The sequence below is a fragment of the Chlamydotis macqueenii genome, chromosome 19 (genome assembly GCF_036417535.1).
Source record: "Chlamydotis macqueenii isolate bChlMac1 chromosome 19, bChlMac1.mat, whole genome shotgun sequence".
Classification (NCBI taxonomy): Eukaryota; Metazoa; Chordata; class Aves; order Otidiformes; family Otididae; genus Chlamydotis; species Chlamydotis macqueenii.
In genome coordinates, this window is record NC_141574.1 from 10,939,426 (window position 1) to 10,963,066 (window position 23,641).

The following is a 23,641-nucleotide window of genomic DNA, read 5'->3' on the forward strand; positions in this document are numbered from 1 at the left end:
TGACGTACCACACGGAACAGCCGCAGCAAAGCCCCATCCAGCGTGCAAGCTGACCTGCTAGCTGGTTCCCAGCTGGCACCCACGTGCCACGCGCTTGGGAAGAGGCTTCTTTGTCATCCCTGAAGTCACCCGAGGACTTCTGCTTCAGCCCCAACACATTACGAGGGGTAGCTAACAAATGAATAACATCAGTGCTTTTGCCTCCTGGACTCAAAATCTGCCCAGCCAAGTGCGGAAAATGCAAGGTGAAAGTCAGAAAATGCATTATATCCCAAATAATCCATTGCTTGGGATGCGTGGAGTCACAGCGCTGCCGAGGGACTCACCACCCAAGCAGCAAAGATTCAAGTTTCTTTTCTCTCCGGTGGGATATGCGAACCACCGCCAGTAGAAACGCACAACGACCCCAATTTCCATGCCCAGGTGAGCGTTCCTCGTCCTCGGGGCTGCTCAACACGCGCTCTCCGCTTGCTTGGCTTCTTGAAGAGACGCAGATGCAAGAGGGCATTTAATTGTTTTCCTGAATCAGACCCCTAGAGCCATCAATATCTCACACGTGATTATAAATCACACAGCTTGCAACTGAAACACCATCAGCACATCTAACCATAAATCTTCCAGATATCAGCAATTTCTCCAAAGCTGCTTTTCGACAAAAACCGATGCAGCACAAATTAAATAAGTCAGGCAGAAGAAGCCACTGGCATTGAGGTTTGCAGCCCCCAGAGCTGCTGTGGCAGACGGGCTCTGTACTCTGAGAAACCTGAACAACTCAGGCTCTGCCAGGTGGGAAATGAATCATTTTTGAGATGATGAGAAGGCAGGTCCCACCCCCATGACCAGACCAGGTCGTCCAGCTGCAACTTGACAGCATTTCTAAACACCGTTTTTTGACTTCTTACAGGACATGGAAAGCATCTTCCATTTTCTGTTAACACAGGTTGATCAGACTCCCAACAAACACTGATCAATGTGTATCATTGATAACGAAGGACTGGATAAATCCTGCTTACATCTCCTAGAGCAAGGTATGCCCACATATACCTGCAAGCACATCTTCATTAGCACCACTTGAACCAGGAACTCAAAACACCCCTGCGAGAGCTCACGTGGATGAAGATCAGGATCTACACGACGACCATTTCCAACGTCACTCACTGCCTGTCTCTTCGGTGAGAGCTAATTTAGAGATGATACACGATGCTGTGATCACAATTCTATCTTCTGGGCAGAGGCAGCCAGAGGAAGCCTGTAAGCCCAGCACAGCAAGTCCAGCTGTGAAACGCGTGCACAACTGATTGCTAAGACTGAGGGTATCTCTGCGTATCAGGATTTCAAACGTTAATGGGAAGAAAGAAAGAAAAAAAAAAAAAAAGAAGAAAAAAAAAGGATTACATATTATAGAACCCAGGTATTACACCGGCATCCCTCCTAGGCACCGAGAGACTATTTCTTGTAGGGAAATTATTGGATAAAGCAGGAGCCCGGAGCCAGTTTGAGACTGGGTCATATTTTACATGGGTTTCATGCCATCAGCTCTCTTTGCCTGGATAATTATATCTTGTGAATTATCCATGAGAGAAAATTGCCTCCAACCGCATTCACGCAGCTGTCTGTCTCCAGCCTCTGCCGCCGAGTGCTGGGTAGGGGCTCACAGCGCGCGGGAGCGCCCCGCCAGGCAGGGGACCTCTCTCGGGGCTGCCAAATCCCCACGCGCCGAGAGAGAAAAACCAAAAAAGGAACAAACTGCCTTCCTGCACTCCCACTCCTTTATCCTAACAAGTCTCTAAAAACCTAATGTGCCTCTGTACAGGATAATTTCAGGATTTCCTCTAATCCCATGCATAATTACATGGAGCACTGCGCTGGTATCCCTTTCATGCAAATATTGCCATGAAGTGTGTAGTTTTCATAGCATTATATGACAAAAAAAGTAACTGAAGTCATTTATTTCTGGTCGCTATGTGGTTTCACAACATAATGCAATGAGACAGTATTTTTCATTAGCTTTTTGTTGTGGACACTACCCATTTATCTTTCTCATAATCCTTCCCCCAGTGCATGTTAACCATGTTATTTTAGTAAGTTGTTTAATTATTTAACATTTCTGGGAGGCTGCTGGGTTTCTGACAGAAGCCCTTTCCCAGAGCACACTTTGGAGGCAGCGCCCTTCCACCCCGGCTCCAATTCCCACATGCCACGGCCTCAATCAGCACTGTCCCCATTACACAAGCCTTTAACGAAGTCAAAGCGGGTGACCAGGACGCGCACCCTTGCTGCTGCCCGTCGAGCATCTCCGTAAGCCTTCTCTGATCTCAATTCATTGGTGGCTCAACTCTGCAGTGCTCAAGAGATGAGCAGACAGACCCTCGGGATTACAAGGCTGCAGATGCCCTGGGGCTCATGGGGCATCCCTGGCTCCTAGGTTGTCTCCAAAAAGGGATGTAAGTGGTGCAGAAAGGTTGCAGGAAGCCCAGAGCAGACCAACAAACCTCTCGCACCTCCCAGCTCCTCCTAAGGAGTAACTGTTCGCCATCTGCTTAAAGGCAGAAATATGATGCTTGGTATCCCATCCCCGTTTTAGCACCATCCATAGATTGTTCTAAAGACAAAGCAAGCACCAGAACAACCTAATATGGCATTCTGCCCAACAGAAGCCAACTGGCACAGCAAACCCTCCATCTCTAGAGCAGTAGAGCAGAAATACGTAAAATCTCCGGGCAGCACTCCCTTGAAGCTCAGCAGTACCTGCTGGCTCACAATACTGAGCCAAGGACAAAGTGTGGTGGGAGATCTGGAGATGCGTGTAAGCGTCCAGCATCGGCGTGAGCCCATTTGCACTCCTGGCCTTGGTGGCTGCCTTCATCAACCGGTTAATGTACGGGGAGCCTGGGGCAAAGCTACATCCTAACAAGCCTCCTTACACTGGGTACTGATCTCCCCACTCCTCCTCTTCACAGCCATCCAGCCCTTCGGCTGCCCATATCTCTCCTCCTCCTCGGTCACCCACTCTTCTTCCCTGTCTCTTTCCCTTCTCACCTCCCCGGCCACCAAACACCAACTTCCACAAAGCTGTCTGTCCCTCCCCATCTCTCTCTGCCACAGCTTGCCCCCCTTAACCACTCCCCTAAGCACAGCGAAATTGAAATTCAAACCACATGCTTGGTTTCATATATATATATAATATAACAGAAGGTTACACCATACATTTAAATATCATATTTGGGTGGGTTTAGTTTCCTCAATTGCACCTTGCCTGCCTGTTTTCAAACCACAGCAAGCTCCTGGGGTCACGTCGCAGTCACAGGGGATGACATCCCGTAAGCCAAAGCTTGCCTGTTTCTCCCAACTACAGCACTTTAGCCTAATAAAATAGGTTTCTCTTCCCCGCAACACTTTCTTGACTCCTACATCCACTGGCTGAGAAAGGCTTATCCCAGCAGAGATGGTTCACTTCTATTACCATTTTCAGAGGCACCAGTTTGGGAACCAGTCACACGTCTGTAGGGACTGCCAGCATCACACCGCTCATGTCTCACTTGCAAAGGCTTTTGAATTCCTCAGCTTCACTTTTTGTATGCCCCAGCCATTCAGCCCCTCCTTCCACAGGTCCAGCAGCTTGCGTTTGGTTAAAATAACCATTTATTCCTCCACCGACGGCTGAATATGCTGTGTGGGACAACGGAGCTCAAAGGAATAAAAAGGTCTCTGTGTAAATGGAACAGACCTAATTTCAGCTTCCACGGATGATACCATTGACCAAAGCACAGATATTTTGGTTCAGCATCCAGCTGAGGCGTGGATTCGCACAGATCCATCCGTCACCTGTCTGAGGACAAGCCCTCTCCAAATTAACCAAGTTAGGAGCAACACCTCCTATCCACCCATCCAGAAAGCCACTCTTGACCATGGCACTTCAGGTATTTAGGCGCTGTCAAAGGCAAATCACTGACCTCCGCACACAGAGCCTCCCGAGTCTCCCACCACACCGAGCTATTCCCTCCCCTGCCGCTTCTGTTCTGTCCAAACTGGCTTGTCACCCACCTGCAGTCCGGAGAGGCTGGGGCACCACCTCAGGGCTGTCGAGTGCAAGCTGAAGTGTCAGAACAACCCCAGATATATTTGTACAAAGGCTGCCCTGAGACAACATCTATTCTTTTATTCAAGAAAACAGTGCTGTACCTCATGAATCGAGGCTCAGTTCATTACACAGGAATAATCACCTCATTCCTTATGATTTGCCAAAACTTAATGCTGTAATTAAGGTAAAGCGACTTTGTCATGTGCAGTTAAACATAACACCGTACAAATCTACAGAGTTCTTATGCTTCCCTAGTGTTTTTGCATGCTGTTACCAAACAATATCCCTTTCCAGATCCCTTCACCCTAGCAAAACCCTTCCTGCCTTGTGTTAGAGCCTCTCTGAGCTGGTCCATGTTCCGACACTACATCCAACTCCTCTAAGCTGGCTCCCTCGCTTTCTCTTTCTGCACTTTGCCTCACTGCACCTCGCTGACAGACAGCGAGCGGCCCCCCGGCTCCGTGACGTACCTGATAGGCAGCGAGGGGTCTCCAGCGTCCCACCAGTCCTTGGGGGGGCTGATATACATGCACCACAGCTCCCAGCTGTACCCATGGGCAGAGTTCTCGTAGCGCTGCACCTCAAAGTTGTCCTGCTTGATGTTGTCTATGGAGGGAAGAATGACTCTTCTCCGATTTTCCTGAATTCGCGAAAGTACCGGCTCAGCCCTGAGTGGTAAAAAAAAGTGCAGGAAGAGACTGTTAACTTCTCCCATAACTTGCAGATGAACACTGTATCTTTCGTACAGCCTGTGCACTTCAACAAGGGTAAGAGAACAGGCGTTCTTGTCACCGCTCAGTAAACAGAAGGGAATAATGTGGACTCCTCTCTGCTCCCATTCACAAGTGGCATCATGTCTTCAGAGCGACACCGCAAAATCCAGCCCAAGGAGCCTGGAGACCATCATGAGGCTCCTCACAGAGTCAGCGAGTGACCCCAGATTACAACACACCAGCCTGTCTCACCCTTCCACCCACCCACGCTTTTATCAGCACAGAAATCGCAGCGAGGCAAAGCGTTCACGCTGCCAAGTTTAAAAGGTTATTTCTGAACGGCTTGCCAGGCTTCCTCAGCCACGAGGGAGATCCTGCAAGGGGCTCCAGCACTTCCACTCGACGGCATTTCCCACCTGGGCACGTCCCACACAATTCATCTCTGGAACACTCACGTGTTCAGAGCAGGGGGTGCGCTCAGCCTCACCTCTGCAGTCCAAAAGCCATCAATGTGCCAATACAAGGAGCAACATGCAGCCTTGGTGGCTCCAGCGACAGCAGCAGGTAGGTGACACCAGAGTGAGCCCAGCCCTCGCTGCAGAAAAGCTCACTCTCTACCCCTAGAAAAGCTGTTTCAAGAGCTAGCTAAATGGGAGCTTCCTCTGTCTATCAATAAAATCAGGTGTGAGGACTTAATGACCTGAAGAGAGGAATGTTCTGCTGGGAATACAGATACCAACAGAACAAACAACTCTTCAAGACACCCTTCAGCTGCATCCTCATTACAAAGAATTCAATAACTGCACAAAACTCTTTGTTTGCAGTTGCTAAAGCATTTTTCTTCTAGATGTTACTCAAATTAGATGCAAGTTAGCTTTTCCTACATCCACCTCCCTAAACATAGACCATTTACTTTTTAAACTTGGTTAAAGAAAAAAGAAAAAAAAATTACTCTGAGGCTCCTCTCAATCTAGACTCAAGCTTAAGCCTCAAGTTTGAATCTCTCTGAAAAAAAAAAAAGAAAAAAGAAAAAAGAAAAAAGAAAATAATAATAATAATTTAAAAATCCTTATGAAACACCTTTCTCTGCTTCTGCCCCTCTGCACTTACTCCTAGCTACAGAAGAAACAAATCAATCTAAAAATGTCTAACCCTTCCCGGTGGGATGCAGCTGCAAAGGGCAAGAAAGCGGGAAACACCGTCTCTCTCAATCCCCTGCTGTCTGGGCTTTTTTAAACTTACAGAAATTGCTCAGGGCTAAGGGAATGGGAAATCAACCTGAAAAATATGAACGGGGGGCAGAGGGGTGTGCAGGTACAAAAGGAGGAAATGGAAAACGATTACAGAAAACGAGGGCAAGGAAAGGTTTTCCTTGTATCTTCCCATCACGTCTCATCAGCGGCCTTTTGCTACAGAAGGAAGCGAGGATTAATAAAATCCAGTGACCTGTTTGCAAACACACTCGTAACAAAACGACGGACTGCTCCCTTGTTCAACGCATCACACGCGCTCTAACCCACACCTCGAGGCTGAGCACCTACCAGCCGGCGGTGAACTCCACGTGGGCATCAAAAAACCCCGTGATCTGGCCAGTGGCAGCTTTCCAGCCTTCAATACGTGCTCGGATAAGGCCTTCCCTCTTCTGGTTGCGCACCACCTTCACGAGCCCTGGGTATCGCTTATTGACGTATTCTTCCAGCGGCGCCTTCAGCTCCTCTAGAAAAGAAGCGCCAGAGAACCCATTGAAAACGTGCACCAGTTTTCACCTAAAACAAACCCACTTTATTGATGGGTATGAGCATAACCTACTGGAGCTACACATCTCAACACCACTGGCAGGGACATGATCATTTAGCGTCAATCAACGCTGAATTACAAAAGACCACCTGATGGTGGACTGACCACAACCCTTACAAGAGAAATTCAAGATGGCCAAAACCATTGCTGTTGGAAGACTCAGGAGCCCAAACGTCATCTTTGCAGGCAAAGGGCAGCAGCCAGAGGTCAGCCAGGTTGCCTTGCAAAACCTGGGTATCACCCCACTGAAAGACCAGAACAGAAAGAAGTCACCTGTGGATATCAAACACCAGCGCTCTACCCTTGCGATGGAGATTTTACGTGAATGGATTGCTAAAAATGCTGCAGAACAAATCAAAGCACTAAAACTACATCAAACCTGTGTATGAGCTTCACGGGCCTTCTTACTCAGCCTCACTACTGAAGTCTTGGCATTTGCTGTATGTTTTCCAAGCTTTGCCACTAGAAAATTTGACATTCCCCCTACTTTTGTGATAGGACAGAAGAGATCTTTGGCTTCATTTAAAAGATGTTCATACCACATATCTCCTGTTCATTGGAAACCGCAGATGATTCAATTCTGTTGTCCAAGCCTGTGTACATGTTACGGCTGAGAACACAATGGATCTATCAGTCTGCAGTCCTTACCAGCACCACGCTTTTTAACAGTTGCAAGTACTGAGTATAAAAGACACAGCACGTTGAATGTGAAAGCATACAGAAGCATCTGAAAGGTTGCAATAAAGGGTAAGTATGTTTCTTCGACAATTTGGAAAAGTGCTGGTGCTCTGCCAGAAACCTTGGTCCTTCTACTCCCTGGTGAATCAGTTAAATGCATGAGTATCTCCTAAAGAGAATTACTCTGTAATAGCTAAGCCATACCCCTGTGTACCAACGTAGACCCTTAACACCATGAAAGCAGTTCCTGAGACCATCTTTTATCCCTATGAGGCTCCAGGAGAGCAGAAAATTAAAATATGGTCTGTGACCCCGAATTATAGTCTACTACCCTTCACACATACCCTTCTCCAGACAAAAAAGAAAAAGTCATCATTAATATAATCCCCAGAGTAAAATACTTGAGATGTATGAGCACAGGTGGGTTCTACATGAAGGAAACATGGCAATGGAGAGCAACGGAGTAAACAGCAAGTCCCATCTGAGGGGCTCAGCCTGAAAAACCATCACAGGAATTATCTGTTCCCTTCCATGCCTTCTTCCAAGCACACAAAATGTTCTTTCTTCAGACTGCCTTTCTGGGACTGTTCCCCTCACATACTGATTTCCCAGAAGTCTCATTTCTCTTTTATGCTGAAGTGGGAATAAAAAGAATAAAGCAAATGAGCCCCTTCCTCAACTCAAAGCATCTGCATCGCACACATACATAACTCAGCAACTTCCATTTCATGCTGAGCTTCTCAGAGAAAAACCAGGATTTTATGGAGACAACAACTCTCCCAAATGGTTTTAAGGAGACAGAAACACTGATTTTTTTTGACAGATGAAACCCCACAAGCACAGCACCGGTGTCTCACGTGCTTTTGTCAGAGCAAGCCATCAACGCTGCAGACCGCTGCACAACAGGCTAGACCCAACAATTAAAACAACTTCCTAATTGGAGTTTGGATCTCAGTTGAAGCAAAACAGGAAAAATCTTCATGGGAATTGTTTGAGCAGCACAAAGTTCTAGTGAAACAGGGCAGAATTGTAACATCACGTCTGAAAGGCAGCGAAGGGTGAAGCCTGAGAGATTCCTACGCCCACCACACTGCAACAGGCAGCTTGTCAGGAACTCCCCGGGGAGCCGCAGCCACGTCCTCCTCCTCCCTGAAAGGATGCTGGATGCCAACGGGTGAAGAACCGATCTGCTGAGAGCACGAAGGCCAGCGCAGCGCAGCTGGGAAACAGCACAAGGTGACCGTGGAGAGCTGGCAAAGATGCTGCTTCTGATTAGCATCATCCTAACCCACCGCCCCGTTCATTAGCAGAGGCCAGGGCCCCTCTCCTGCCCACGCGCTACAAGCAGCCCTAATGTGCTGGTACCCAAGTGGAGAAACACCCAAGAGAGACGAAGGCACTAACCAGATGCGAGAAATGCGGTTCCAGACCCTCTCACCGCTAAGGGCTTCTTGTACAGCCTTGCACAGATTTTGGAGCTTTGCTCTCTGCCTTCCCTCCCAGTCTGGCTCAGCCCACAGCGCACGCCTTTTGGGTGAGAATTCATTTCTACGTGCCCGTGCAAGCCCCAGCGGAGAGGACGGCTGCACATCTGTGCTGGCCCCTGCCAGTCCCTCACCCCTCCGAGCCGGTTTGCAGCTCTGCAGGAGGAGGGCACGGTGCACAGCGGCTGCTCAGCGCTATTTTGGTGTTACGAGACACATACTTGGGACTCAACTGGGTGTCCAGCCAGCAGGCACAGGGATGGGGTGCGCTTTGCATTTCATTCCTCAGCACATCCAGAAGCGCAGGTGTGGAAAATCCAATAAAAGTGAAATGCCAGTCTCCAGGAATGCTCTGTAAAACTCCCGTTCAAGCATCACGGGAGCCTTGGCCCAGGCCTCTGCTCACCAGCAAGCAGGACTGACGTGGCCGCATCAAAACGCATCCGTGTCCACCCCAGCGCTGGCACAGACGCGCTGTCAGAGCTCCCTATGTCCCGCAAACGCTGATCCTGCCGGACCAGACGTGCCCAGCTCCCTCCATGTGAACTCTGGCGGGCTGAAAATCGTCATTCGCTCCACAATCTAATCTCAATCCAAGTCACTGGAAGTCATTCCTAATCGGACCCCGTTCCCCCACTCAGCAGTTGCTTCACTGAGTGCCGTCAGCGTAACAGGAAAGCAGCTGGCCGCGGCTCTGACGCACATTGTGAGAACGTGTGGCTGCAGGCTGAGGATGCGGAGAGCTACTGCGTTAAGGTCAGTGGCAGCAAGGCTTCTCGTCTGCCACACCAGCACAAGGAGTGTTCCATCCCAACTGCTGTATCTTTGCAGCACGGCTTTCAACCCTTGAGCTCATTGCTGAAAATCCGAATATCCACTGAGCTGATGGCAATTTTAGCACGATAACCAGCCCAGTGCTCATAAACAGAAGCTCTGGGTGCAAAGCAACGACAAAGTCAGGAGCAAAGACGGGAGCAGAGCAGTGGCTCCCCAGCTCACCTCCATCCTTCCCAGTCAAAGGATCACTTACGTAGGCCCTGCACTGGTGAGGTACTTGAGTGGGTGGATCCACATGGGCTACACCACCAGCAATTTGATCCAAACCAGGGACCGCAACGGGCTCTAGAGACGCCTTTCTCTTCGGTACCCTATGGCACTCTTCCCCCACACTCACGTACGCTTTGAGGAAGCTTACGGGACCATCCTTCACATCATTCCTAAGTCACGTTTAGTAAGGATGCCATCAATACTTGCACAAGGAACTACTTGTGAGCGTTTGATCTTTGCCATTGCACAAGCTGCTTCCAGAGAGGATCTGCAGAAAGAAACTCTACTGAAAATGCCAGCAGGTTCAATTTCAATCCTGCCTTTTGTTCTCTATCTGTCTGTATTGATCTTCACTGAAGGGCAAGTCCAAGGAATTAGAATTCTATAGACCTCTCTATAAAAAACCCATCTGCCAGCCACAATGACTTATGTTATCTACTGCAAAGCATCAAAGCATCTTGTCACCTACATGAGCTTTCTAGGAAACAGGCCTGCCAAACCACCTGATGCCACTAAAAGTAACCATGTCACAGACATTAGCCCAGAAGTAAGGGCAGGAACATCCACTCCACAACACAAATCCTGCCCAAATCTCCCCAAATCCTACTGAAATCCTCAGAACTAAAGGTGGGAATTGCCTGGTGCCACACCAAGAAAGAAGCAAAGAGCTCCTCCAACAGCTCCAGAGGAGCTCAAGGAACTACCAACATCTCTTCTACAACAAAGCCCAGCTAGGGAGTGGACCACATCTCCTCTACACCCCTAAAGAAAACATAGTTGTGTTTGCCAGGCTGAGCTGCACGGGAAAAGTGTACAGAGCACAAGGCTGTTATCAGAAACACTGAAAGCTGGAGGGCACAGAGTCAGGGCTGGGAGTGCTCCAGTGCCACGGGGGACACCAGCATTCCCTTGTCCCATGCTCTCGCCTCTCTGAAACACCAACGCCATTGTGGGTTGGATTTTTGCAGCACAAGCTCACAAAAGAACCTCCTTCAACAGGCAATAAACAAATAGGAGGATTTTGGCAGTGAGACTCAGAGCCAGGTGAGTCTCCAAAGCTTTTGATGTTTGCTTGCAGACACCAAAGAGGAAACTTTGCGACGGGGAGCAGGTGCAGGAACTGGTTCTCACACAGGGTTACAGGCACAGCTCGTCCCACTTGGTGCTTTTGGGTGCAAGTGTCTGGTTCACTTGGTTCACCAAAAGCCAGAGACAATCCAAGGTTTGCTGCTCTCCTCCACGCCTTGGCAGAGCCCAAACGCCTTGACCTGGACACTGGTGGGAAAGCAATTAAGCAGCTCATTCTTAGTTTGAGCAGCTGGAATAATTAGGCACTTGGGTTGGACGAGGGCCTAGGAAAAGCCGAGATATGACTCAGCTTCTTGCAATTCTGTTAAAACCTTCCTCTAAACACAAACACCCAGGAAACGCCAGCGAGCTGGCTCCCGGGAGAGCACGCACGACCCGCTGCTGCTGCTGTCGAAATGAGCGGCAAACCAAGAAAGCGATACGTCAAGGCACAGCTAACACGGTACACCCAGGTAAATTACAACCCGTAGCATGCCTCCCTGAGTGCAGTCAGCTCCTTTAAGCAGCCTTTTATCCAAAGATTTTCTTTTATACCAAGAGTTTGCTTTTCAAAGAGATATTATCCCAGATTAAAACCACTGAAAGACAGACAGCAAAAAACCGCGGGTGACGATTCAGCAACAGGCTGAGATAAAGCGTGCGGCTGCGAGATAACGGCACATCTCAGGGGCATGCTGCCGTTTCCCTCCAACAACCTAGGAAACGTTATCACTCAGAAACACACCCAGCGCACCGCCTTTGTAATTACACCGCTGCAACCAACACAAACAAAAGCAGCCTCCAAAAAAGTCTTCACAAAGTACAATGTGCAGCTCAAGGGAGAAGGGGGTTCAAACTACACCTCCGCAAGCTTTTTCCTTCAAGGAGGGATTTTTTTTCCCCCATTATAATATATTGGTATCTTTTATCTATTTACATCTCAAATACAAAGAATCAGGTTGATCATGTTTGATAACTCTTAATCTCTCCCTGCACACTTTTATGCTGCACAGTGCTGTTAAACATAACATCTTACAACGAAGATAAGAGCAAGGAGCGTCTAACAAGTCTTCAGCAGCAGTTTGTTCCAGTCTGGAATTACAAAATTCCACAAACTCTTGATCATGTCTGTGTAACATGTTAGTGATCCACCCGAAGGGCAAATAACAGCCAGGGGTGCCCTGGGCATGCAGCTCTTCCCTCCAGCCCTGCTACTGATCTTAAAACTTGAATTTGCCTTGGAAACCCCAGGTGCCTCTCAGCATTTGGTGTGGGAACACGCGTTGTTCTTCAATTACCCACGCGAGCTATATTTCCTCTTCACCTCTGGGTGAAGCGCTCCCTGATAAAGCCCGCACAGTCACCCTGCAGCGGGCAGCCCCGAGCTGCCGAGCAGCCTCAGCCTTCAGCAGCTTTCCCAGGAGCTGCTTCTGGGATCTCAGCGCGTACAACTCGGCTGCTGGTTGTGAGCGCTGCTCCCAGAAGGTCGGCCTTCTCCCAGGTATGTAACACCGAGCCAAAGGCTTGGCCCAGGATACAGAGCTAAGCCACACACCCACAGAAATTGTCTCTCAAGCACACACGGTTGCTCACAAAGAAGCTAGCGTAATTCCTTCTCTTCAATCACAGCCACCAAAGCCGCACCCACGCAACCCCATCCTCTGCTCAATACCAGCACTTGATTCTCGAGGATTCATCTCTAAGTCTCAGAGCTCATGAAAAACTATTTCCTGTAATTACTTTCCTGTGGAAGCCAAATCTATATATTACGGCTTTGTTTGTAATATCCAAAACATCAACTACACGATATTGCTACTGTTGCTCGCATTTCCTACCATTAGTGGGTCTATACAACAAAGCTTTTTCCATTAATAATTCTTTGCTGTCATTGAAGCTCCTTGACGATGCAGAGAGTGAATGCGTGGGTCCCAGAGATATGTTCTGGTTTGTATCATTTCTTTTACATGAGAAAACCAGATTATTATACGCTTGGGAGAAGCTTTCCATAAACGTCTGCCAAGTTACCTGCTCTGGTTTTGTTCAGTCAGGGGCCTACGGTGGCAGCTTCTGTAAGAAGCTGCTGGAAGTCGCTCCCCTTTGTCCGGTGGACTCGGCCAGGCCTAGGGCGGACCCGCTGCTGTCCAGGGCCGAGCCGATTGGTAGCAAAATAGAAGATGTGAAGCAGCTGAGCGAGGGCAGAGATGGGGAGGCGCGAGCCTTGTGGGCCTTGCACCCCTCACCCTCTGGCCTCCCGCTGGGCAGCGACTGGGCCCGACTCGGCCCGGCCCAGCTGAGAGAAGTGGAGAGGAAATGGGATGTGAAGGAGATGTAAAAGGATCCTGAGAGGCATCTGCCAGTCTGCTGTGAAGAATTTTTCTGGTGAGAGGAATGGCTGTAGACACCAAGGGCAGTGAAGGAGGGGGAGGAGTAATGCTGCTCCCAGCCAGAATTCCCCTGCAGCCTGTGGTGACGACCATGGTGGAGCAGGTTGTCCCCCTGCAGCCCATGGAGCCCACGGAGGAGCAGAGATCCACTTGGAGCCTGTGAAGGACCCCACGCCGGGGCAGGCGGGTGCCTGAAGGTGGCTGTGGCCTGTGGAAGGCCCGCTGGGACAGCCGTTCTGGAGGGACTGCACCCGTGAAGAGATGACCCACGCCGGAGCAGTTTCACGAAGGACTGTGGCCCGTGGGAGGGACCCCATGAAGGAGCAGAGGAGGAATGCGAGGAGTTCTTCCCCTGACGATGAAGCAGCGGCGTAAAACAACGCGTGATGAACTGACCGCGACCCCCATTCCCTCTTTCCCCCTGTGCCGCTCAGCGGGGGGAAGGTGGCAGAGATAATGTTAAGCTTGGGAAGAGGGAGGGGTGGGGGGAGGTTATCTTGTTCTCTGTCTCATTATCTGTCTCATTATTTCTTTTTAGTAATAAATTAAGTTTTCCCCAAGTCAAGTCTGTTTTGCCCGTGACAGTGACTTTAAGGATCTCTCCCTGACCTTATCTCAAACCTCGAGCCTTTTTCTTATATTATCTCCCCCTGTTCTCTCAGAGGGTGGGGGGAGCGAGAGAGAGACTGCATAGCCTGGCCGCAACTGAGGCTAAACTATGACATTACCTCATTATCTTCCTTCAAATCCTTCCTCAAAAATCTCCTTTGTCACGATGCCTACGCAGACTCAACAGCACTGTACTGACATTACTGACCAACCCTACTGGCTAACAGCATCGCCTCGCTCCCTACACCCGCGCTCCTCACATGCTTCCATCACAAGGTCTTGGAGGGCAGAGCCACCTTGGTATTCAGGGGTTGTACCCCTCAGCACAACCCTGGCCCATCGCTAGGGACCCTGGGCGGTGACATCCCTGAGGCAACCAATGCGTCCTCTTGGTGGGATGCACCATGCTGCCCAGGTATGCAAGGAGGTTGGGACTTCCCCACCTCCTGCACATGATGTCCCTCAATTTGTCCCTCACTTTAAAGGTCACCTACCTGCATCTGCCTCCCTGGACAGGCGGGTGCCACAGGGCACTCCAGCACAACACAGGCAGCTTGGGCAGCCTGCACGGCGCACAGAGGAAATCCCAGAGCTGGAAGGGCTTGAACACACGATGAGCTTTGGCCACCCCATCTCACTGCCCTGTCCACACCCTGCCAGCACCCAGCCCCACCAGCCCCGGCCCAGCCCTCGCAGTAAGGCTCCAGGGAAAACAGCGCCCTGCAATCTCAGCAGCGGGTAGAGAGATTTCGTTCTGCATCCTCACTGCCAGCTGCAGTCTCAGTTTACTGGGAGGGGCAATGCTTTTTGAAATGATTCATTTCGTTGTCCTGTGCCTTCCCATCATGTCTCCAGAGTGCTCGAGTCAATATCACGCTGCACACTGAATGACAGGTGGAGGCTGTTCAGAAACACATTTCTTTGTGTGTGGTAATGGGTAGAGAAGCTCAATAATGATTGCCAATGGATTCTCTTTTCAAGTGTCTTCTCTTCACACCACTCATATGGTAAAATCTGGAGAAGCAGCATCTCCCTTTGGTATTTCAAACCCTTTGCAGTACTGGGCAACGCTAAAGACTGCAGCAACAGATCACCTGCACGTTCTTCACCAGCCACACAGTTCCAGCTCTGAAATCCCACGACTTCACTGGCGCACGCCACCCTAAGCTTTTACACTAGAGCTGTGATTTCCATCAACTGAGGAGCTGCCCTTCTGCTTCGTTTCCTGGTAATTAGAATTCATCAGCTTTCTATGGTGCTCATTACTGTGGTATTGGAGTGCCTATTTTTAAGGTCTGAGTAGCTTGCTGTACACCACCTCATGTCACTGCAGACAGAGAAGCAACCTCTCAGGCTCCCTCTGGAAATGAGCTCTCCACATCCCGCACCCTCCTCGTTCTTCCCTTCTGATCAGGGCATCCACAGTACGTCTATTGTTTTTTAAAATAATATTAAAAGCATACAGTTCAAATAAAGATGACAGTAATCAAAGTAACTTAACCATTTGCTGATCTTCATGAAGATTTTAACTACCCTAATGACAATATCCAGCTGTATATTGGGGAAAAACAAAGCTAGGAAGAATTTGAGTCTGAAAGTGCTTCCACATGAAACCTCCTCCTGCAGCTCCGTGTTACCAAAAGCCAGAGGGAAGGTACTGCGACAGCGACCGAGAGCAGGCTGAACCAAATGACCCAAGTGTGGAACCTAACATCCCCCTCCACATTTTGTCATGGCCCGACTTGAGCAGGTTGGTGTGTTTGTTTCCTCCTCTTCCTCTTTACTTACCATTCTCATATCAAAAACACATGATGAGAGGAAGGAGGGCCTCCACGGGGTCCCAGCCATTTATGAAGTCCGAGGCTTTATTTTACAGATAGGGAAACTGAGGCATACACACAGAAAACACCTCATTTAAGACCAGTGCGAGGGGCCAGAACAGAGAGAGCTCGCTAGGCTCCAGCCTCCCATCCCTTGGCTCCATGGTGAACACCCAGAGGTGCACCTCTGCAACAACCAAAGTGGTGTTACTGGAGACAACGACACGCCTGGAACCAGAACTTGAGTGCCACTGTGATGAGAAAGGTAAGATTGCTCTCTGCTGTCCTTTACCCTTCTAGCTTTCAGCTACACTTTCAATCAATCAATTTTAACTTTGTTTTGATCTTGTTTCTTTTTTGCCTCAGAACTGGTGTGCATACCCACCACCTCCCACCGTGTGCCTCCCAGCAGCATCACTGCTCCCAAAGAAGCATGGCTCCTCCATGAGATTTTAGGAAATCAAACACCGTCCTGACGGTTTGGAGATCCTAGATCCCGGCACTGCTAACCTTCATCACTGTTGTCATCCACAAGGATAATCTCCTTCAGGAGGTGAGCCGGCGTATGATTAACAGCGCTGTGCACCGATCGCAGGATAACCGACAGCGCTTCATTCACGAAGATGAAGATGATGGAGATCTGGGGTAGGTCCTTGCCATATTTCAGCTCTTTGCACCTGCAGCACAAAGGGCAGAGAGAGAGACGGGGTTAGCGGAGCATGCACCTCGAGCCGGGCACACATTTAACACACAGCGCGGGACGAGGGCTGGCATCCTACAGCTTTGCACAGCCCGCGCGTAACCTCAGCAGTGCTGCCCAGGAAGAGACGGCAGCGACAGCGAGCACCCTCCGGGCTCGGAGAGCACCAGGGGCAGCGCGCAGACCCAGAGCTCGCTTAACGGAGGCTGCGTTTGCACATCTGGCTGCGGGCACGTAACAAAAAGCAGGCTCCAGAAGAGAGAAAAGGGCTTTACCATTTAAAGCAGAACATCACACTCCTGTTCTGTTTTAAGATTAATAGGTGCTCGGAAATGAGCTTTGCTCTTAAACGGCACTTGTGAATTTTCTTCCCATTTGCTTTGGAATGAAATGAATATGAAATGACCCTTAGTTAAATAGTCTTAATAAGTGTTTTAGCTCTCTCTGCAGATACTCCCAAATACATTCCTGTGTCTGAAGTACCCCAGCAGAGCGTTGCCATGAACTGGTGTGTTTGTACTTCACAACCAGGATCGGTTAGAAACAAAAACTTGTGATCATCTCTCTGGTTTCAGGAGTAACTCGAGCTGGTTTTGTGCCCAGGCATCTGCTTAGACACTTCTGCACACCAGAGCAGGACAGAGGTGGAAGGAGCTCCCAGGTCACCCACCAGCCAGCTCCGTACCTGGCAGGCAACAGGCCCACGTCACATCCACCTCAAGACCAAGGACACTCACGGAGCTGAACCAGGGGAGCTCGTAGTAGAAGAGGTCTCTCCAAGGAGCATGTGTGAGAGATCCAGGTGTTGTTCTACTGCCACACTTATCCTAACCAGAAACCTCATCTTAATAAAAGTACTTGCAGAAAGCAAACAGGCGATCAAACTACTTCAAACAACCTAATCAAACTCTCCAGCTCTCCCCACAATAAACACGCAAGAGAAGAAGAAGAAAACGAGCCTCCCTGCTCCCTCTCCGCATTGGTGACAGATTAGACACGCAACACGAGCGGTGCTCGCAGAATTACAACGAGCGTTTACCGAGTAAATCCTGCCCAGATAAGCGAAGAAAGACCAAACTCACGAACGACATCCCCGCTCCGCTCTGAGCTCACTGGCTCCCCAATGACGACTCTGTGTTTAACTGTACTGGGTGTTGCTTAGGCAAGGACTGGCACTTTTCAGACTTGAAAATGAGACCTGGGAGACAAAGATTTTCACAGAAATACAGTTCTTTATGAATCTTCTTTAGTTAAACAAGTGTGATGGGATAAAACAGGTTGTATTTCTTAACGATTGCCTACCCTCAAGCAATCCAAGCTCTCTACAAAAGGGAAGGTGCCAAATGCTGGAAAGGATCTTCCAAGGCAAAGCTCTCTCTTTAAAATGAATGAACAGTTGTGACGGGGTAAAGCAACAATTGACCCTGCAATCCTGCCATGAAAGTCAAACTAAACTGATTTGAGATTAAAACCCCGCTTTTGATATGTGTCTAAGCTGAAGAGAAGGTGGTCACGGAGCTGGAATATTTTCTTTTAATCATCGCACACCTCCGGGGAGCCCTCCCCCGGGGCGCGCTTCCGGGGGAATCAAGAGCTCAGTTTGTGATCAAAGAGGTTTGGAGGAAAATCCAAACGGAGCCCCTTGAGGTTCATCCCCCACTCATTGGCATTCGCCCCACGCCACTCTTATCACAGTTCTCCTTCCCCGACTGCTGAGGACAGGCGAACAAAGAGACGGGGAGACCAGATACATCCCAGGGAAGGAGTGGGCACGCCAAATTCCTGTGTTGTTCGTGTGCCCAAAGCTGCAATCCTCCCAGGGCAGGCGGGAGGGAGGCATAGGCTTTGCGTAAACACCATGCTCTCTGGTGGCTTAGGGTGCAACCACATGAGCAGGGAGAGCAGCAATTTAAAAGCAAATTAACCTCAAGTCTGTCAGCCTTCACACAGGCTCTCATCATCCGCTGGCAGGCACAGCAGCGGGGCTGAGCGACAGTCCCTGCCCGCAGCCACGGGCTGTCGGACTCCAGCCCTCCAGACTCAAGCGGTTCATTATTGACAGGCCAGCATCTCAACACACATTTGTACATGCATGCAGGAAAACATCTGGTGCTTCTGGGTTCTCCTGGGGCCAGGAGGGGAAGAAAAAAAAAAAAAACAAAAAAAAACCAAAAAAACTTGAGCTCAAACATAATTAGAGGGACCAACGGAGAACCTGTTAAAAAGAGCAGGATAACGAGCCCATGAGATGGGCAGTGGCAGTGTTTTGATTGTCTGGTGGTTTGGTTTTTTTCTTCTAAGCATTTTAAATAGAAACGGGACTGGTCTGGACTGTGTGGTTCAGCCTTATCACTCAGAGCATTTGCAGGTGGAGGCACAGAGGTTTGGCTGGTTTACTCCTAGAAACACTTGAGACAGCAGTTTGTGGAGGGTCAGCAGGCTGCCAGGCCGCCCATCGCCCCACCTTACAGAGCTCCATCCTCCATCTGCACCTCCCGTACCCCAAAGCACGACACCTCTGCAACCCTACGGGGCTGCACGTTCTTCTAACGGTGTAAGGTGGAAAGACACACGATGTGAAATTTCTGCTGCCTTCAGTGTTTCAAGCACAACTCAGAGGAACGGCACAAAAAAGCCAGCACCAACCCCAGGTCTCAGCAGGAACAACGATGAGGGGCTCGGGGATGAGTCCCAGGCATCGCACGGGCTACCAAGCCACACCTGCGACCCATTCTCCTCTGCCCACAGCTCGTCCTCTGGCGAGAAAGCGTTCGGCTGCTTGCCAGACAGTACCTTCAAAATGCAGATCCCAGGCCAAAATACTTCTAAATTGAGGATTCAAGCCTCACTAATTATCCAAAAGCGGATGCACAGGGCCAGAACTGGCTTCTAGCACAGCTGCAGTCCTCAGCTCCGACGTGGGCTGGTCTCTTTGGGGATTAGCAATTAATGAGATAAACGTGATATTCGAGAAGGTCCTCGGGGGACCTCCAGTCTCAGCAGCACACAGGAGACAAGAAGCTCTAGGAATAAATGTGTTGTGCTGAGATTTTTGCAAAGCTTTTCTAGAACCTCAGTTAACACCACAGCAAACCCATTGCTTATGTGGGCTGGAAAACCTTTGTAGTTCCTCACGTCTTCTAGGAGGAAAATCTCAGGTTTTATTTCTAACACTCAGCTCACACCGTATCTGGTCTGCCCACAAGCAAGTCCCAGTCCAGCAAGTTGGATTTCCACGGGAACACTCCATATATTTGAAAAACTTTCAAATTTAAATCATACACAACGGAGAGACCACCCCCATACATTCCTGTTGGCCACTAGTTACCCACAGGGTAACCAGCACCTCATTTAAATTCCAATTTGTCCACTTCCAGCTCTCCATCATCACCAAAAGGCTGTCTCAGAAACTTTTTCCTCCCCATGTATCGGGTGCTCATCGGCCAAGCGCACGTCAGCACAAGGACCCGGGGCAGAGCCGCACGCCAGAGCACGGTGCCAGTTTACAGAAGGGCCACACGCAGCCTCCTGCACCTGCCAGTACTTCTGACCAGAGAAAAGTGAAGCAGCCGCAGCTGATCCCTCACAATCCCCTTTGCCAGATGAGAAACACTTGGTGGTACAGCACGGACTGCTACTCACCTGCCAACACCGGTACACTCATTAGCACAGGGCGCACACAGCGCAATTTTCCCCACCAAATCCTGCTCTCTCCTGTTAAATGTAGGCCGGCACCTGCTTGCAGTATTTATATCAAAATATCGTGAATCAATGGCAGAAACAAACAGATCCCTTACAGTTCTGTGTCTCATTTAGATCAACGGGATACCAGAGTAAGATGCATTTTACATCCCATTAAATCATACTTTACTACCCCCCATTAAACCACACTCACAAAACTCTCTAAGTTTTGAGAGGCTGGGGAAAACCTCCTAACGTACGGCACTGGGTTTCCATTCAGGACCTCACTGAGCTCTCATCAAGAAGTGTCACTTGCCCTCAACCAGGGGAGAAAGGGGGTGTCCTCCATCCTTGGTCAAAGGGTCAGACACATCTTTTTTCACTTCAGAAACAGACTGACCACAGACACCAGATCCAGCAGAGCCACGGACCAACTCCCAGGGTCCTCCCCACCCGCCCTGCAAGGGAACACGGGCGGCGCAAAGGCTGTGGCACTCCTGGACTGTGGACACCATCACCTTTCCTGGATCTGAGATCTTTATTCTACACAAAGCCAAAGCTTACCAGCAGGAGAACGTGCAAGGAAACTCACGAAATAAAATATATTTACGGAGGACATTTTTTACTGTGAATTCCTTGCAGTTACAGCTTTATGTAAGAAGACATTCAGAAACAAAAGAAGGATGAGGAGGGGAGATGGGAGAAGGGGAAATACAGCTGAGTTTATGCTGAACAGCTTGGCATACATCAGGCTGCATTAATCAAGTCAGCCAATTTCAAAACAAAAAAAAAAAATGTTTTGCTACTACGTACGTTTGTCTGCTGCAGGAGTCTGCCTTTGAATCCTCCGATCATTTGTTTTATGCTCACCACACAGCTGTAAATCTACTCTCCAGTGCAGCAAGCGAGATTAGGATGTTTATTGGCTGTCTCAGTAACAGAAAAGGGATATCATACCATTTACTGCTTCATGGTCCCACTGCAGAAAAATAACCTGGAATCACAGCAAGCACTGCTGGAACACAGGGGCCACAAAATGGCAAGCAGCATTTCAGAAACACTTCTTCCTGCTCAGTGATTTAACACGACCCGCTCTATTACTCGATTAATACCTATCTACCATCTTCTGGGGCGCAAAGCTGTTTCCATCAACCACCGAGAGTCACCCTGCCCAGTCCCAGCAGCTGAGAGCCAAACTCGGCTGGTGCCTGTACCGTCACTACCCCAACACAAGCCATGTATCAGCACTAACGAGAGCAGCTCACGAACAACCTGGAACACCGATCGTTCCAGCACAAAACGGGCACCCACTTGTCTGATCCTTCAGCTCCAGATCAAACCATGCTGGCAGAGCTGGTGGTGGGCTTTTATCCCAATGGTGTGACTGGAGAGACTGCACGTGGTACATCTCCTACGGATGACAGGTGCCACAGAAAAACGAATTTAATGAAAGAGACAATACTGCATGTTATTCTTCTCAAGTCCAGAACCAGACAACAGGACCGTTACCTCACACTCTGTGAAAATAAGCAACACCATCCAGGTATCAGTCCAGAGAGGGGCTGGACAGACAGCCCTGCAGCTCACTCTCCTCCCAGGGTATCTTCCTCCCCAGAAAGCAGAAGCGCTGCTAATACAGAGATGCAGTAATTGCTAATCCCAGATGCTGCACCAAGGATTACATCCACCACTGACTCCAGAACCCATCCTCCACCTTCCACGGTACGCCTCACTCAGCAGACACATCCATTCTGCACAGAATCTCAAATCTGCAAGACCATCACCTTTTTCCTAATTTATGCCATTTGTACGGTCTCCTTCCCCTCAGTTCCAACATAAATATGCCTACCAAAATTGTAAGTGGAGATTAAACACCATGAAGCAGAAAGCACAGCTGTCCTCATTTCCAATGAGGAGGCGGAACTCCACGAATTTGAAAAGCATGCTTTGGTCAGATGTGCCCTGGTTTTCAAACGCGTCCAACATTCCAAAGGTAATACTTGGATCTAGATTAAAACCAGGCTTCAACAGACTATCTGAAAACGATCCATCACCAACCTGATTGTCCTCAGGATGTACTTCTAATAAATCATTCCTACTGCCTATTAAGCATCACGGATTACCCAGCCTGGAGCCATCTCTCCAGCTGAGGGATGGGGGTCCAACAGCACGTGGGGGTTGTCAGTCACGATCCAGAGAGAGATCAACTGGTGGGTGTATCAGGTGGTAAACATATTAGGACAAAAACACTGAAGGAAAATTATCTGGTGCTGCAGAGACAGAACCCTGACAAAGTTCTTAAATCACAGTTTTAAGCAAGGTAAAGGAAAATCTAACCTCATACTCTCTGTCCCTTAAACTCCAGGATAAAACAGTCTCACCAGCTGCTTTGAGACACTATTTTGCATTGTATGGAAGCACAGAGACAACGGTTTTGCCACGAGCCGTCCTCCTCCAGGCCAGTGCCACCTCAGCACTACCCCGGGCACAGACTGGGCGCACGCAGAGGCTCTGCCTGAGGATCCGGCCATTCGTCCTTTGGGTCACAACTGAACGTCCCAGAGCTGCTCCTGCTCTCCACCACAGCCCCACCAGCACAAACCCTCCTCCAGAGGTCACCGCCAACTCCGTGCTCAACTCGGTTCCTTTCTGTCTGGGATGCCAACACAACGGCAAACGAAGCCAAACAGAAAGCTCAGGAAATGCCAACAAAAATCAAAACCTTGTCATAAACGGAAGCACTCAAACACACCCTACAGCACAACGGAAGCAGCAGCACGCAGGAGTCCTGGGCACAACCACGGTGCCTAAGCTGGAGAGCAGAAGCCACATCAGAGCCCGGGAAAAGGACACTTGTCTTCCTTCAACCTGTGTATCTTACAGTAAGAACAAGAAATTGCCTCCCCCAGCCCCGCACCACTTGCCTGCCCTGGGTTTAAAGCCCTTCCCAAGTCAGCTGTAGCCAAGGTTCCCAATGGGACACAAACCCACAAGCCTGCCCAACAAGTGTACGATGCTCTGGTAGGAGCAAATTGGGCATCGTGACTCCAGCACAGACCATCAGCAAGGCCAGTCAGCGGCTCGTCTCGGGAGGGAAACCTTCCTTGGTCGGCAGCAAAAGAAGAGGTCCCGAGGGGTTCCTCAGAAGCCACTGCAGCTGCAGAACCAGATCCCCTGCTCCTCTCTTGGACAGGGACACAGAGCAGGACTGAGGGCTGACCTCCAGGCTTGGGCAGCTCGCTACGGGCAACGGCATCAGCACTCCCTTCGCTCACCTCCTCCACGACCCATGAGACTCTTTTCAAGAGAGATATCTGCACGTGCAGAAAGGCAGCAAAGGCAAACCAGCCACTGCAGGCCAGGCTCAGGTACCACCGCAGCAGAGGAAACACCTCCTAAGCCTGCGCCACAGCAAGAGCCGGGCTTGTCCTGGCAGGCGGGCACAGGAGGAGCTCAGAGAGCTCCACTGCGGTTTGTTCATCGCGTAACGCAGCACACACATCCCTGCCCCATCCCACGTCCGAGACAGCCAGCAGAGCACACAGGTACCTTGTTCACACACACATCATCCCGGACCGG

At 49.7% G+C, this 23,641-nt stretch overlaps 1 protein-coding gene across 1 annotated transcript in view; it reads right to left on the reverse strand.

Moving 5' to 3' along the window:
* Positions 1-23,641, reverse strand: part of GALNT17 (polypeptide N-acetylgalactosaminyltransferase 17) — a 210,914-nt gene that overhangs the window by 119,118 nt on the left and 68,155 nt on the right. The window contains exons 3-5 of the mRNA XM_086763193.1: positions 16,192-16,358; positions 6,336-6,510; positions 4,552-4,749 (exon numbers count right to left, since the gene is read on the reverse strand). Coding sequence (XP_086619319.1) covers positions 4,552-4,749; positions 6,336-6,510; positions 16,192-16,358 — 540 coding nt within the window. The remainder of the gene's footprint in view (positions 1-4,551; positions 4,750-6,335; positions 6,511-16,191; positions 16,359-23,641) is intronic.